Source organism: Tamandua tetradactyla, chromosome 3 (genome assembly GCF_023851605.1).
Source record: "Tamandua tetradactyla isolate mTamTet1 chromosome 3, mTamTet1.pri, whole genome shotgun sequence".
Taxonomy (NCBI): Eukaryota; Metazoa; Chordata; class Mammalia; order Pilosa; family Myrmecophagidae; genus Tamandua; species Tamandua tetradactyla.
Window position 1 is genome coordinate 144,281,149 of NC_135329.1, and position 16,907 is coordinate 144,298,055.

General features: G+C 39.8%; 1 protein-coding gene and 1 long non-coding RNA gene across 9 annotated transcripts in view; one reads left to right on the forward strand and one right to left on the reverse strand.

Annotated features, from left to right (window-relative positions):
• The window catches only part of ITGA6 (integrin subunit alpha 6), a 73,041-nt gene that overhangs the window by 50,039 nt on the left and 6,095 nt on the right, over nt 1-16,907 (forward strand). For 3 of the 4 annotated variants that reach the window (XM_077154148.1, XM_077154146.1, XM_077154145.1), the window contains 13 exons: nt 1,323-1,480; nt 1,666-1,809; nt 3,268-3,383; nt 3,507-3,696; nt 3,786-3,869; nt 3,977-4,056; nt 4,210-4,287; nt 4,375-4,477; nt 5,978-6,151; nt 8,086-8,184; nt 8,291-8,401; nt 8,493-8,591; nt 14,971-15,096. In XM_077154148.1, coding sequence (XP_077010263.1) covers nt 1,323-1,480; nt 1,666-1,809; nt 3,268-3,383; nt 3,507-3,696; nt 3,786-3,869; nt 3,977-4,056; nt 4,210-4,287; nt 4,375-4,477; nt 5,978-6,151; nt 8,086-8,184; nt 8,291-8,401; nt 8,493-8,591; nt 14,971-15,096 — 1,562 coding nt within the window. The remainder of the gene's footprint in view (nt 1-1,322; nt 1,481-1,665; nt 1,810-3,267; nt 3,384-3,506; nt 3,697-3,785; nt 3,870-3,976; nt 4,057-4,209; nt 4,288-4,374; nt 4,478-5,977; nt 6,152-8,085; nt 8,185-8,290; nt 8,402-8,492; nt 8,592-14,970; nt 15,097-16,907) is intronic. The other variant, XM_077154147.1, reaches the window with a different exon arrangement.
• LOC143677762 (uncharacterized) overlaps nt 1-16,907 on the reverse strand; it is a 31,246-nt gene that overhangs the window by 9,951 nt on the left and 4,388 nt on the right. For 3 of the 5 annotated variants that reach the window (XR_013172858.1, XR_013172855.1, XR_013172854.1), the window contains exon 3: nt 16,439-16,531. This is a non-coding gene — a long non-coding RNA (uncharacterized LOC143677762). Of the gene's footprint in view, nt 1-2,703; nt 2,799-16,031; nt 16,257-16,438; nt 16,532-16,907 lie in introns of those variants that run through there. The other 2 variants (XR_013172856.1, XR_013172857.1) reach the window with 2 other exon arrangements.

Here is a 16,907-nt window from a genome sequence, read left to right on the forward strand (position 1 = left end):
GGAGGTGATAGCCACTGTGAGTCTGATGAGGAGTAGATCAGTCAGTATGGGTTGGGTGGGAGAGGAGGGAGCTCAGTAGGGAGGAGGGAGTGGTTCATACCAAGGCCCAGAGAAAGTGAGAAACTGGGGCCCTAGGAGGCTTCATAAAAGATTGTCTTTTGTGTTTGTGACAGAGACTTAGAAGCTGGTGTTACCTTTGTCCCACATTGTGTGGCCCTGGGCCGGTCACCTACTCCTCTGGGCCTCCATTTCTTCCTCTGCAAAAAGGGGACATTAAAGCAGGTGTTCTCAATGGTCTAGACACTCTAACTAGCATCTTCCAGCTCTCATGTGGATATCAGAATGTCGGTGGTTCATTCTGTACGTATTCTGGAGCAGATTTTTGCCTTGAGGCTGACTTCTCTGGCCCTTTGCACACATAGGTTCACTTTCCTGTGGAAAATGTAGTTAGCAGCTATGTCCAGTGATCTGACAAATAATGCATTCTGAAGTCAAAAAACAAGATTTAGAGACTCCAAATCTTGGCTGGCCTCCATGATCTATTAATCTAGTTAACCAAGAGTTGGTTGTTCTGCCGAGAGCTATGGAGGCTGGCAACTTTGGTTGTAGGACCTATATTAGGCTGACAAAGGGACCTTCTAGCCATCAAAAGGAATAGGTTTTACCTTTTAACTGTTTATTGAAAAAGAAAAGGTCTCATCCTACTGTAAAGAGGCTTTTCCATCTCTGCCTCTTTTGTATGCAGCTGTCCTTTATCTGTGTGTCTCAAACTCTCGTATAGATATGTGTCCACTGGTGAGCCTATTAAAATGCAGATTCTGGTTCAGTGGGTCTTATGTGGGGTCGAGTTCTTACAGGCTGTTGGGGGCTGCTGCTGATGCTGCTCTGGGGACCCTCTTGGATTAGAGTCAGACTGTTTGACGGGCGAGCTCCTCAGGGAGTGCTGGGTCCCCTCTAGATAACTTGAATATCCTGTGAGTTCGTCAAGAATATCCTGTGAGTTCATGAAATTCGGGCAGAAATCAAATGCTTGTTAGTCGACACCGCTAAGAGGTTCTGACTTATTCTTGAGCTCCCCCAGGTGACCCAATGGAAATTTAATTTTAAAACATCATCACTAGCTATAAGAAGGAAAGGACAGCTTGATTTTAAATCTCATGCACGATTGGGATGTCTGTTAGTGAGCACTATGACGAGAAACAATAGCAGTAGGAAAAGTGTTTGTCTGCAGAGAGTTAAGAAAATATTCTGAAATGGAGCCCAGTACACTTAGCGCTGAATTGTGCACTTTAAGTTAATAAGATTTTGCTGATTTTGTCTAGCAATTGTGGGCACTCTCGAAGCTGAAAAGGAAAGAAGAAAATCTGGGCTGTCATCAAGAGTTCAGTTTCGAAACCAAGGTTCTGAGCCCAAGCTTACTCGAGAGCTGACTCTGACCAGGCAGAAGCCCATATGCATGGAGGAAACCCTCTGGCTACAGGTGAGGCTGCAAACAGTCAGATCGGTTTTATAAACAAGACAGAGGTTGAGTTTTATCTTGAAATATATAGATTTCTGAATTTTATTCTAGCAACTCATTATTCAGTACAGAAGAAAGCATTGTTTTCGAGTTCCCCAATAGCTACTCCCTGTATATGACTTTCTGTATCACTGCACATTTTTCAGGAAAATATCAGAGATAAACTGCGTCCCATTCCCATTACTGCTTCAGTAGAGATCCAAGAGTCGAGCACTCGTAGGCGAGTGAATTCACTTCCAGAAGTTCTTCCAATTCTGAATTCAAATGAACCCAAGACAGTTCATACTGATGTAAGTCTTTCTGCCTTTTGTTTTTGCCATGTTATTATGCTAAAGCAGATGTCCCTGAAGGCAGTAGAACTAGTGATTTTGAATTCCTTTCTATAAATAAGCTTTTTGTTATATATAAAATTTGTTCCCCAATTAGCAGTATATACAGAAACATAAAATAGAGTTTATGCACAGAGTATTTCATATTTTTTGGTGTCTACAACTTATTAAGGCCTTAATTGGCAGAGCTTATTATTCTTACATTAAGCTTTCCTATTGCTGCCTGCAGAAAGAAAATGCATTATATTTTACCATTGAGAACACTCAAATGTAGAAAACCAACTATTTGTGGTTAGTCTGAACATTAAAATCAATGAATATCAAAATCCAGTAAGGCAAAAAATTATTATTAGCCATGAAATAGCCATTTAGTGTCCAATGTAGCCTTGGTAATCTTAAGAAGAAAAAGCTAGTTTATATGGCTTGCTGGACACTTTAAATGAGGTGGCATCTAATTGTTAAGATCTAGGATGCACAATCAGCTGGGGAGTTGTGGCATCTTGATTTGCCCTTTCGTACTTGCTGCCAGAATCCTCGTGGTGCTGGAGTGCTAGCTCGGGGCCTCCTGGTTCTGGTGGGTCACTGATGTGGCTTTTCGGAAATGAGCACTTGCCACATCAGGCTTAGGAAGGGATGCCTAGATCTGTAGTTTGTCTCTATTGTCACCAAATATATTTCCTTATTCTCTGTAGGCCCTCAGTATTTGACGTTACTGATTATTGATTTATAATATTTCTTGTGTATAGTCCCAGCTCTTCATAGCCATGTTAAACACAGCAATCAGGGCAACAGTTTTCCTAATGAATTGTTGGCATGATCGCTGAGCATCCATTAGCATTGTGCTATAGATATTCTGTGCCATTTGTTTTCCTGGCTTTAAGCTCTTTCTGTACAATGTGCAATTTTCTCATCTCTTCAATAGAACTGATAATAGTATCTTCCTCGTAGGTCTGTGGGATGGATTTAATGAGTTAAAATATGTAAATCGGTGTTAGCCTAGCATCAGCAGTATAATTGATAATTCTTGTAATAGCCCTATAAAGTAGGGGCATGGTATCCCCATGCTACCTGTGATGATACTTAAGACTCCAAAAGGTGCAGTGACTTGCCTGAAGCCACACAGCTCGGTAAGTGGCAGAGCCTGGTTTGGAACCCAGAGGTTTGTGGCTGCAGGCCTCACGCTCTTAACTGCATCATGCTGTCTCCCTGCCCTTGTCAAAAAATTCATAAAACACAGTTTTCTTAAAGGACAGAGTGAAAATTAGATGTGTGGCAAAGTATGTTTGAAGCTTGAATTCTCCAATGGTAATTGTCACACAGAGAGAGGAACTCTATCTATATAAAAACAGCCAGTTACCTATTTAGCTGCCTTTCTGAATTCTGAATAGTGTAAATTACAATGATTTTGTTTTCTTACAGGTGCACTTCTTAAAAGAGGGATGTGGAGACGACAATGTCTGTAATAGCAACCTTAAACTAGAATATAAATTTTGTTCCCGAGAAGGAAATCAAGACAAATTTTCTTATTTGCCAATGTAAGAATCTCTCTGGCACACTAGCAAAAATGACTCTGGCTTTGCCGTGGCTTTTTGTTAATAGTTACTGGAAACGTATTGAAGACTTTGGTGTTTTCTTTCTTTCTTTTTTCTTTTAATTAGTCAAAAAGGGGTACCAGAACTAGTTTTAAAAGATCAAAAGGATATCGCTTTAGAGATTACAGTGACAAACAGCCCTTCCAATCCAAGGAACCCCACAAAAGATGCTGACGATGCTCATGAAGCTAAACTCATCGCAACATTTCCAGACACTTTGACTTATTCTGCTTATAGAGAACTGAGGGCTTTCCCTGTGAGTATTTTCAGAGACCAGCCGAGGGGGAAGGACCAACACTGTGTGACAAAGGAACATATTGTGACCTAATTATTCTTCTGTTCTAGGAGAAACAGCTGAGCTGTGTGGCCAACCAGAATGGCTCACAAGCAGACTGCGAGCTTGGAAATCCTTTTAAAAGAAATGCTAGTGTAGGTGATGCTTTTTCATATTTATTATGATGATGATGATTTTTCACTGTTTTAAATACCATTTGTCAACCTGCTAGCCCATGTTAACAGCTATTTATGTCTTTTAGGTTACTTTTTATTTGATTTTAAGTACAACGGAGGTCACCTTTGACACCACAGATCTGGATATTCATCTGAAGTTGGAGACGTAAGAGTTATTTCAGCCTTTCCAATTCAGTATTATTTCGTGAAAACATAAGCAGTCAGTGAATTGGCCCTGCTCTACCTCATAAAAGAAGTGTAATTGTAATGAGAAAACTGACTGTTAAAATAAAACCCCATTGTTTCCTTTTCATTTCAGAACAAGCAATCAAGATAATTTGGCTTCAGTTACAGCTAAAGCAAAAGTGGTTATTGAACTGCTTTTATCAGTCTCTGGGTAAGTGTTTGTGTTTAGCATAACAAATCAATGTATGAAAGAATCATTTACAATCCTTACTAAAACTGGTGTTTTTAAATTTAACAGAGTTGCTAAACCTTCCCAGGTGTATTTTGGAGGTACAGTTGTTGGTGAGCAAGCTATGAAATCTGAAGATGAAGTGGGAAGTTTAATAGAGTATGAATTCAGGGTAAGTTTGAGCAATGTCCATTGTCCTCTTTTATACCAGAAGTCAACTATGTACTATATATGGTCTTAAATTGTAATTTTAATAAATAATATTCAATAAATATTATAAATAAATGCTGAATTAAAATTGAGTTTGCCAGGTTATAGTAAAAAATGCATCCTCCAGAATAGAGACCAACTGTCATTTAACACAGGACTTTGTTCAGAATTCAGTTTAGTTTGGCCTTTTTATTTTAGTGTATGTGTGGTATAGAGACAAGGTAATTCTTGCATTTTCCACCCAGAGTCTGTAAAACAAAGGAAAATCTGTGTGGCTGCAGAGCTTGTACTCTACTGCACCACGCTGCCTCCCTGCCCTTGTCAAAGCATTCTTTAAAACAGAGTTTTCTTAGTGCCTGCCCATGCCAAAAGAAAACCCCCAGAGTTTTCTTTAAGGACCGAGTGAGAATTAGATACATGGAAAAGTATGTCTGAAGCTTGGATTCTCCAGTGGTAACTGTCACACAGTAATTTATATTTGGCTTTAGAAAATGCTATGTTTTATTATAAGATTATCTTTCTATTAATTGCTTGATGGAAAGAATATTAATTGTTTACCTTTCATGACCTCAATTTTGTGGTGGTCATTGTGGATCTGGCTATGCCAGTAAGGGAAGCCTAACAAGTGACTTTGAACCATTTCAAAGTAGGCCATCACAATGTCTCTATGTTCAGTTGCATGGGACGGAGTCCACCCATGGACTCAAGTCTACCATGACTCAAATTGCATTCCTGAAAGTATGATCCTTATTGAGGTGCAAGCCTGAAATGGCAAGAACGGGCTTGCCCTAACCTCAGCAGGATTCAGAGGCTGAATTCTTCTCTGTGTGTCTCCACATCACAGACCCAGCTGTGAAAGGGCATGGTGGTGGTGTTATGAGCTCTGTGTAGGTGTGGCTGAAAAGAAGTCTGAGTTTCGGAGCGTCCTCCACACAGCCAGAGGAAGCTCTTCCTCATCTGGCTTCTGCTATAAGAAGTTACTTGCTTGGACACTTAGGCTCATTCTGTCCTCATGGCTGTACTGGAAGTCTCTTGGTTATTGACCAATGTCTCCTCTGGGAATAGAGGACGGAGGCAGTTTCATGTTTGCAGTGGGTGAGGTTTCCCTGAAGCAGGTTGGCACACTCTCTGGCACAGGCTCTGTCATCAGAGTGATTCACAGACAGACACGTGACTTTTCCCTGGCACGTTGAAAACCTGGTAGACTTAGGTCGCTGAATCTATTGCACATGCCATTTGTTCTGCAAGTGAATGAGCCGTTATTTCTTTTTGACCTCCCTGCCCCCGTCACTGTTTTTATGAACTAGAATCTCTATTTTGAATGCCCTATGTATTTTTGGAACTTGTGTTTTTATGTAGGATTATACCAGGTATTTTGGCTTTTTTCTCTTGATAACAGAACTGCTACTTAATTTCACAGTAGAAGAATTGCATTGAGATAATACATATTATTTTCTAACAGGTGATTAACTTAGGCAAGCCTCTTAAAAACCTTGGCACAGCAACCTTGAATATCCAGTGGCCAAAAGAAATTAGCAATGGCAAGTGGTTGCTTTATTTGGTGAAGATGGAATCTAAAGGATTAGAAAAGATAGATTGTGAGCCACGGGATGAAATAAACCCCCTGAAATTAAAGGTATGTTGGTGGATTTAGCTGCTACCTCATAGACGTAAATAAAAGAAGCTAATTCTTGAGGGAAAAAGCATTGCCTTAGGAAACTGACATTCTAGCAAACTGACTTATTCTTTGGTGTCATCGTTTTCCATCTATAGTCATCATATGACCACCACAGGTTGAGGGATTTCTGCTTCTTAGTGGCCATTATGGCACACAGGGCATGGTCACTCCATGCTTGATGAGACAAATGACATTATCTGAAGTTTTATGACTGGTTCCTCAGTATGATATCCTAGGAGGACTGGGACATGATTCTGGGGGAGGTGAAGTCACCCAGTGATAACTCCCAGGTAATCCCTATTGTACTCACAAAAAATGTGCTGCATTTATTGGCCATAAAAATAACCGGGGGAACCAAACTCATTGCAAAAGTTATTGACACTTTTAGCAAATGATCCTGAAAGCATTTTATTCTCTTTTTTAAAATGGTAAATGTTATTGAGGCCTCACTGTGTCTCAAGCACTGTGCAGAGCATTGTGTTTGCATTTTCTCATTTCGTTCTCTTGATAGTCCTGGGAGCTAAGTCTTTTTGTTAACCCCACCATTTCGCAGAAGAGGAAATTGAGGTCCAGAGAGATGAAGTAACTTCCCCAAAGTCACTCAGCTGTTCATAGGCAGATTCTGCATGCAAGCTCAGTTCTGCCTTATTTTGAAGCCTGCATTCTTAACCCTCTTTCTCTGTATTGCTTCACATTCATGTTACTGCTTTGTTATTTACATCCCAGTATGACAATGGTTGGCTTTGTCACTGTGTGTCTCTTTTATTTTAAATTCTAAATTGGCTGGGGGTATCATCAGTGTTTATTGCTAGTAGCTTATCATATGATTTTTGCTTGTCAATCTTAAAAAGCAAAATGGTCCATTATTCCCAAAACTTATTATAAGGAAAATGCTATTTTAAAACTTCTTGTATGACTTAGTTATTCTTTTCTTTCTTTTATTTTTGATATGCTGTATGGCAGAGGTCACATTTCATTCTTTTTCTGTACGAGTGTCCCCTTATTGCAGCACCATTTGTTGAATTTTTGTTTGTTTTGGTTTTTCATTTGTTTGTTTGCTTATTTGTTTGGGAAGCACATGGACTGGGAATCGAGCCTGGGTCTCCCACATGGCAGGTGAGAATTCTACCACTGAACCACCTTTGCACCCCCAGTTTTTCTTTTTTAAATGCAATTTTATTGAGCTATATACATACACCGTGCAATCCTGAATATCCCAGCACTGTCACATAGTTGTGCATTTATCACCACAATAAATTTTAGAACGTTTTCATTACTCCATTAATAACAATAAGAAGAAAAGATAAAATAAAAATATAAAAGAAAACCCAAAATATCCTATACCCCTTATTTCCCCCTATTATTGATCCCTCATATTGATTTGGTAGATTTGTTACTGTTGATGAGGAGAGTGTTAACATATTACTGTTAATTATGGTTATGGTTTAGTTTTCAGTGCTCTACTTTGAGTAAGCCATATGATTGCTTCTTTCCCTCTTTTTCAACATCACTTACTAGTTCAGGATGTGCTGACTTTCTACTGTACGTTAGGCACAGAGCTGTGCTCGGGATGTAAGAAAAAGATTTGATCCCTGAACTCAGGATGCTCAGAGTTTGGTGGGGAGACAGAAAACTGGAGAGCTTTCTTTCTCTTTCCCCAAGTTGCATGGTCAGGGTGGGAATGAATTGCCTTAAGACAGTGGATGTTTGGGTTGGTAGTAGCCCATGCATGTTTCATGCTTTTTATTTCTGTGCCTTTGCCGACAGGAGAGGAGTTGATATTAATTGGTGAGTATGTAAATTTGGCATTATCTGGGAATGTGTGCTGAAGAGGTTTATGGAGTATTGATAAAGAAGTAAAGTGAAATGATTTGGGATGTATTTCTCCTCAGGAGTCTCACAACTCAAGAAAGAAACGAGAAATTGCTGAAAAACACGTAGATGACAACAGAAAATTTTCTCTATTTGCTGAAAGGAAATATCAGACACTTGTAAGTATTTTTCAAGAGTTATGAATATTTGATGGCGGGGTGGGGGGGGGAGGGGAGGGCTGCCCCGCACGTGGCACTTTCACCCCCCACCGTCCTTCCTTTGCAGAACTGCAGCGTGAACGTGAACTGCGTGACCTTCCGGTGCCCGCTGCGAGGGCTGGACAGCAAGGCCTCGGTGGTTTTGCGCTCAAGGTTGTGGAACGGCACGTTTCTAGAGGTGTGTCCATGCCCTGAGGCCTTCCCCCGGAGCACACCTCCCAGGACATTTCTCCGTTCCTAATACCTTTGCTGATTTTGTTTCCAAACAGGAATATTCCAAACTGAACTACTTGGACATTCTCGTGCGGGCTTCCATCGATGTGACTGCTGCCACCGAGAATATCAAGCTGCCAAATGCAGGCACTCAGGTGGGAGGTTCCCCGGACCTCATTCAGTTTTGTAGCTCATTCGTCTTTCCTCTGCCTCTTGCCCATCAGCCATGCATCTTTGGCACTCATTTATTCCCCTCATTTCTCCCTTAAGGAGAAGGCAAGTGATGTCGTAAGGTGCTGCCGCCACCCCAAGCTGCATTTTCATAGAATCATTGAAACCAGAAGTAAATCTAGGGTCACCTAGTTTGGCAGGACACATGGTAGACTTGTTGGCTCAGTGAAAGCATGGACAGACCTCCCAGCCCTGCAGCCCTTGCCTCATACCATCCCTGCTGCTGCAGCCTTAGTCTGATGGAACTGCTCTCACAAATACCACACAATGGGTTGGCTTAAACAATGGGAACTTATTGGCTGGCTCATGATTCTGAGGCTAGGAGAAGTACAAATCCAGGCACCAACACAGCGATGCTCTCTTCTGAAACGCTGTATTGTTCTAGTGCTGGCTGCTGACAAGCCTTGAGGTGCCTTGGCTTCTACCTCTGCCTCCTGTCACCTGGCAAAGTTGTCTTCTGTCCAGCTCCTGTGACTTCTGGGCTCTCTTCGCACGGCCTCCAGGAACCTGGATTAAGACTCAGTTCGCTGCACCTTAACTAAAAATAACATCTTCAAAGTGAACTATTTGCTATGTGTTCACACCTATAGAGATGTGGATTAAGATCAAAAACATGTATTTCTTGGGGTATATAATTTAATCTACCACCTAGCCATTGTGGGAATGCCCCCATGATAGTAACCTCACTGCATCCTGGGGCAGCTCCTGCCATGGTTGGCCAGCTGCATTTATTAGGAAATATCTCCTTACTTATATATCACCTTGTGAAATAGGTCCTGGGTTATATTCTTTAGAACAAGTCCAAAACAAATCCTTCCTCTTTGCCACATAGCAACCTTTCAAATAATTGAAGGAAACTGTCAAGCCTCCCTGGGCTTGTCTCATGCTCTCTTCAGAGCTCAGCACCCCCACTCTTCAGTTATCCATCATGCCAGGTACAGTGGAACTGGTTCCAGGCCTCTCCCTGTCCTGGGCCTCCCCTTGTTAGGCACTGTCCTGTTTCAGATGCATGGGCAGCAGAGCTGAGCTGAGGTCTGCCCCGTTCAGCTGCCTTGGAACCATTATCTCCCCTCATCTCAGCACCACACTTCTCTCAATCCAGCCTAAAATGTGGTTTTTAAATGTCTGCTGAGGGTTGTTGGCATTTCTAACAGCTACTATTTTTGTATTTGCAGTCGACTGAAACTTCCAAGTGTTTTTCATCAGAATTTGTCCTGTCCTTGAACAGATTCTAATAATCTAAATCTAAACGCCTGCCTTTGGATGTGCCCTTACGTTTGATGCCATTATCTTTGGGTCCATTGCTTTAGTTTGCAAAGTAATTTTGAATCTTGATTATTCGTTCTCTCTTAACTTTCTGTCCCTGTAAGCTTTATCCCCTTCAAAGCTCAGAAGCTTCTTCATCCAACTAACTACCAGAGTAGTGGCCAGGGCTAAGATCTGAATGCTGTGGTAAGCCACCAGTGAGGGATTCCTTTTCATGTTCTGGAACCCACACAACCTTCAGTCAGGATCTCAGGTAGAATGGTAGCATGTCATGAGAGACGGCAATGTTTTGTAAAAGAGTCTGAGTGGAGGAAGAAAGCCTTGGGCCTTTTCTGGCTCCAGCCCTTTAGCCAGCTGAAAGTCCATTCATTCTCCCTGATCATTCTGATTTCTGAAACACAGTGGTTCATAGGGTATCCTTACAGCTTGTCATTCAAACCAGGAACATTTATGTGGGACAAATGCTAAACTGCACAGGATGTTGGGACAAGTGGTGTTAATCAGGAGTGTCCCAAGTTCACCAGGACATACGGTCACCCTGGCTTCATATTATCTTTGCAAGTTACTCCAGCCCACTTTTCTCCATCTTAGAAATAAGGCCTCATAAGGGAATGTCAAATATACTACACCTGCCCTGAGAATCTTCTGTGTATCTCAGACTGAAGACAGCTGCTTGACCTTTCTGTAACTTTAAAACAAGAACTCTGAGAATCAGTGGTTTTAGAGCTGGAAAGAGAGCTAACATTTTAGAGGGAAGGGACTAGCATTTAAAAAGCAATAGTAAAATGTCTGTGATTTCCTGGAGACTTTACCTATACTCTATCATTTGAGCTTCAGAAGAATGTCAAGGTAGAAATTATACGCACTTTACGAAAAAGGAAACAGCCTCAGTGAGGGGATGCCATTTGGGTTCCTGGATTGAAACCCACAGCTGTCTGACCTCAGGGCTCCTCTTCTTTCACTCTGCAAAATGTGGTTGATCCCTTTTAAGTTCCAAAATCTCAAATTCAGACGAGGCAGTTGAGTTCAGGAAAGGTTGTCTTTCCCTCAAGACCACACGACCAGCAAGTGTAGCTGAGACTAGACCTTAGGTCTCGTGACTTTTCGAGTGAGATTTTCTTTGGAGGATGACTAACTGGGGCACTGTATAAAATTTTGTGACTGTATCACATAGGACAATAAGGTTCTTGGGGGCGTGTCTTATTGTTAGGACATAGAGAATTTATGCTTCCTAATAGGAGTTTTTACTGTAGTCCTGTTATGATTAATAATTGGTAGATTTGTGATGAAGTACTGGTCTTTTATTTCTAGCACTCATTTCTTTTGAAAATTGAGACATTTGCTTATCACTAGTCCCCTGAAACCTTTTCTATTATTCACTGTGATTTCTGAGCAACAGTAGCCTTGGATATCTTAACTACAGGCTTCCTTAGTATTTGGGGGTGCAGTTTTTCTAGACCTGAAGATTTGAGCTTAATTCAAGTATCAGGATGCCTTCTTTGTTTTTATACCTTCACTGATTAGGGTTTCAGTTTCATCTTTATCTTTCCTTTGAAGCCTTGTCATTTTATTTGGGGATAGAAGCAACAAAAGATGGAATGATTCAGTTTGGTCTTTTGGTTTTAATATCGTAGCATCTTCCCATTGCTTTTACTCTAATCCTTGCATTACCGAAAAAAGGAAAAAACCAAAAAACCTGTTTATTTCCTTATATCCTAACCAGTTTCAAGAGGTTTCTGCTTACTAAAGTACAACAAAATACCTCTAAATCAAGAGACTAACAAAATCAGAACAGAAATCACATAATTCAGGCAGGCAAGATGGTTACAGTTTAGCATTGAATCAAGCCCACCCAATGAGTGAGCACCTACGAAGGATACACTGTGTGCTTTCCCTGTTCCAGATGCTAGAGAAGCAGAACTGAATATGCTATAGTGTCAATTGTTATGAATTTCATGCTCTGAGAGACAGTGTAGCAGGAGAGAATAATTGGTAAGCAAAGGAAAGAGGAGATTGATTATTTGTCGTTTTTATATACCCCCTCTTATTCCTAAGGAAATCTGAAAAGACTATCTAAACTTCTTGGCCATCAGAGATAAAAGGAAACAGGATAGGGGAAAATAAGCCCATCATATGAATTAATTACAATATGTAAACTCAGACAAAAAATATAAAATATAAGTTACCAGGATATCAAATGAGAATGGGAAGCGGTTGCTTAATATGTGCAGAATGTTTAACTAGGATGGACTTGAACATCTGGAAATGGACCGAGGTGACCGTAGCACATTATTGCGAGAATAATAATTAACAGTGCTGAATGATGTGTGAATGTGGTGGAAAGGGGAAGTTTAGAGTCATGTATGTCACCAGAAGGAAAGCTGGAGCTTTAAACATGGGATTGGATAATACAGTGCATCTTGCAGTGGACAGTGTTCATGATTAACTGTAAAAATACAAAAAGTTATCTCATGAACTAGAACAAATGTTGTATGACACTATTATAAGGAGCTAATAATAAAGAGGTTTATGGGGGAAATGTACCTGTTGCAAACTATTGACTACAAAGAGTAATATTTTAATACTCTTTCATCAAAAGTAACAAATGTACTATACCAATACTAAACATTAAGATAATGTAGAGCTATGCAACTCCAAAAATAAACTTTTGTTGATGCTATTTCATCAAAATCTAGGCATCTCTAGAGGGATGTCCAACGCATGTGAACGCTTCTTAACTGTGGTTCACAATCTGTTCTAGGGCCACCTGTGTGTTTATTCCCAGTCCCAGCTGTAGAATAACTGTCATCCCAGAAAAAAAGAGCGACAATAAAAAATTCATTGACAATTTAAGTAAAAGTTGCTAATTGGCTGCTGGCCTTTCTGGTCGGCAGATTAGGAGGTTTAGAGCACACATCTGCCCTTTAAAATGTGTGATCCAGCCTAATTTTGGTCCTCTTCCTTTGATCTCCAGTGGGTTGTTTTACAATTTCTGAAGGGCTCCAAAGCTCTGTTTTGAATGGTGGCCAGACTCAGGGCTTAGAGTGCTCAACCGATCCCCTGCCCCACCCCACTGCCCGAGACTGCAAAATCAAAAATTGTCAGTCACCACTGATGCTGTTGGATTGCAGCCATTTGTGGGAGTGGTCTCCTCACGCCCGCATTGTCAGTGATGTTTCGGCTTTGGTCTCTGTGTTTGTAATAAGGGTGATTCCCTTGCCTTGTACCAGCTCACTCTCCACTTCCAACTTGAAGGCTTATTCCTGCGAATGAAGATAGATGGCCCTTCCAAGTGGCCGCCTTGTCCCTATGACACATTGTGCCTTCCCAGTGCTAGGTACTAGGGAAGTAGAGTTGAGTAAGATACAGCATAGACTGATTGAAATAATTTTTCTTTTTAGACTAGTGAGTTTGCCAATCACACAAGATAATCAACTATATTATTTCTACACTGGTTTCTCACCATTTCTTCTTTCTTTCTTCTTTATGGATGCTGCTATACTGGAGTCAGTAATCTCAAGAGATTACTTTTAAGCACAGAGCTGGGACACCTGTAGGGGGAGGGGAGTGTGAGCTGATCCAGGAGGCCACCCTGGGGCTGAGAGCTTGGAGGAAACCTCATTTAGAGCATAACAGGAAATGGTAGCTGATAAAAATATGCTTTCTGCCTCCCTGATTTAGTCAGTATAACTAACTGGCAGAAAACTTTAAATGTGAATGTCTGCCTAGTAAATATTTTAAGAAAAGCAGTTTCTCTTTCTGGTATTTTCTCTAAGTCCAATGAGATTGATAAGCTGTTTTCCAGTAGAAGAGAAAAGGCAAGTACTTTAATTAAGATATTTGGAAAAGAATCATATAGTATAGCAGTGTATAAGCATAGTATAGAACAGAAGTGCTTTTAGGCAGCATCCAAAGTTCAATACCAGTAGAAGGTTCTTGACTGAAAACACTTCTCAGAGTTAAAGTTTCTTGTGAGTTTTGTTTACCCTTTACATTGTCTGAAATCAGAACGATCAGAAACTTAAACTCCTAATCTGTGTGGTTTACAAAATCATACAGCAATCACCAGGTCTTTTATGTGCTTTGAACAATAGTCTTCTGGCGTCACAAAGATCTCGTAAACCCACGTAACTGAGTTGTTGTGAATTGCCGTAAGCAATGTTTTAGGTCTCTGAATAAACCGTATTTCTATTTAATTGGTATTTGCCAACTATCAAATGATTCAGAGTTTAAGCTTCTCATTTAGTTGCAGCTTAAACTCTAAACTGCATTTGAATAAATCCAGTCTTGGTTGTCCAAGAGGATGGCACTAAATGCATTGTTATGGAGGAAATTTTACTGTTTATGAGGATCCTTAGTTTGATATCGTAAGGGAAAGCTAGTGTACATCAGTCACACAGCTTTACCCCCACTTCTATATTTCATGACGTCTTTAAAATTTAAGTGAGGGCGGGCCACGGTGGCTCAGCAGGCAAGAATGCTTGCCTGCCATGCCAGAGGACCTGGGTTCGGTTCCCGGTGCCTGCCCATGTAAAAAAAAAAAAAAAAAAGATTTAAGTGAGCAATGTAGCCTGAGTGTACTTAAGCTGCCCTTCTATTTCCATTGCTGAAAATTAATTAAAAGAAAACGTGATCATTCTTAAAAAGATACCAGTTATATAAGTGAAACAGGATTGGCTGTGTATTGATAATTGTTAAAAAAAAAAATGGAGGTTGAATACGTGATGGTTCATTGTACACAGTTCTGTCTACTTTTGTTGCTAACAAAATTCTTAAGATGATACCAGGTTAGCAAAGAAATAACCACTTTGTCAGAACACAGTTGAGCATTTTCCAGGTTCTGGAGAAAAATACCCAAGAAATGCCTCTTGAAGCAATATTCCTTTATTAAGGAATAACGGAATGATAAAGTCATCTCATCCATCCATAAGTTTCATTATCCAAAATGTGTTTGGAAGCTCAGTTAGAACTATCAATTCTTGGTATTACCTCTCACCCAATTTATAAGGATGCTGCTTTTTTTTTTCTGCCCTACAGGTTCGGGTGACTGTGTTTCCCTCCAAGACTGTAGCTCAGTATTCAGGAATACCGTGGTGGATCATTCTAGTAGCTATTCTTGCTGGGATTTTGATGCTTGCTCTATTAGTGTTTTTACTATGGAAGGTAAGTCATAAGAGACATTTGAGTTGCATGGCATAAACTGCTTCAAGTTTTTTAAAAATGTGAATTAAAACTATCACTGGTAGCATGTTTTTCTTTTCTTTCTCATTACTTCCTTTTTTCCCAACGTTTTATTATGAACATTTGTTAACATGCAAGAAATATGAAAGAATTTTATAATGAACACCTGTATACCTACCAAAGATTTTAATTTTTTTAAGGGTATTATTTTTTCATTCTAAGTTTCTTAAATATACAGTTTTGGTGTTCTTCATATATAATTTAATATGTTTGGCAAATAATAGTTTTAAATTTTATTACTTTAATTTTTTCTTCGTCTAAGATCAAATTGTGGATCTATGCCAGATTGTTGGGCATAGATTAACCTGAATCTGTGTTGCTTCTAGTTCCAGTCTCTATAAAGAAATATTCATAACAACTGGGTTAGTTATGGTTGTAGCTAGATTGGGAACAGAAAAGCATGAAAAAGAATGAATTACTCCATCTCAAGGGATCATCAAAGCCTATATCAAATGTGAGGAAGGTTTATGTATAATATGACATTCCTCATTAGAATCTGGTCCTTTGACTTCAAATAAAATATAATATTGTCCTCCTGCTTCCTACAAATAAATACTCTACATTATAAAAAAATGTGTATAAGATAGGAGCATACTTTGGTTGCTAGTGATTATGCCATATGGAATTTGTATTATTCTCAGTAAGTAATCCCTTATCTACAATATCTACTAGTAATTCCCTAGTCCCTTATCTATAATTCTAAAAAGCCCTGAAAAATGAAAGTTGTAGTGACTTACTTGGCAACAAAACTTGACAGATGTAGAGGGAATCTGTCTTTATCATTTATTCACTAGTTTTATTACAGAAATATTAACATTCTGATTACACTGGTATTATTTATGCATTATAGTGCTTTTCTAAAACGGAAAACGTTCTGTATTCTGAAACATGCCTGGTCCATAGGATTTTGGATTAGGGTTATGAAACTCAGCCAACAATCCTCTAGGATCAAATACACCCCTGTCCTTTCCTTTGGATCCAGAATATAATACACAAGGGCTTGGCATATTCTCACTTTAAAATACCAGGCATCTCAGAGTTCTCACCTGTCATGCCAGAGACGTGGGTTTGATTCCCGGTGCCTGCCCATGCAAAAAAAAAAAAAAAAAAAAAAATATATATATATATATATATATATATATATATAAGGCATCTCTTTCTTGCTTTATTTTTCCACGTAGTTTTCTTTTGCCTATCTGGGATAATTTTCCAGTGTCCTCCAAACATGTGATTGAAGTGGGTATCTGCTCATGCCTAGACTTACCCTGCAGTGGGACTTCAGCTAGTCCTATCTCGGTGTTTACTTCAGGCAGTAGATTCCTTCTGGCAGGTGTAATCAGCCAATACAGGAGATGTCCTGAAAATTATTTTGATATCGAAAGCTGAATTTGGGTTTGCTATTTGAAGATGGTCACATTGTACCCTCTAAAAGATGGGGTCTTATTGGCAGTCATTAATGAGGGTGTAACTTACCAGGTTTGAGAGCTAAGAAACTCGATCTGTGTGATTTGGGATGCATCATCACACCTTCCTGGGGCTTGGGTTTATCTCAGTTATTAATAAGCAGTATGGACTAGATAATCTCAGTAGTGTTTTGTGAAGGCTCTAAAGTATCCAGGCTCCTAAGCGGACTATAAAGGAATTGAATAACTTCTGAAACCCCCAAATGAAAATCATTTTTATTACTTCATAAATATTCTTCTTTCCTAAACTGAACTGTTTGATTTTATATA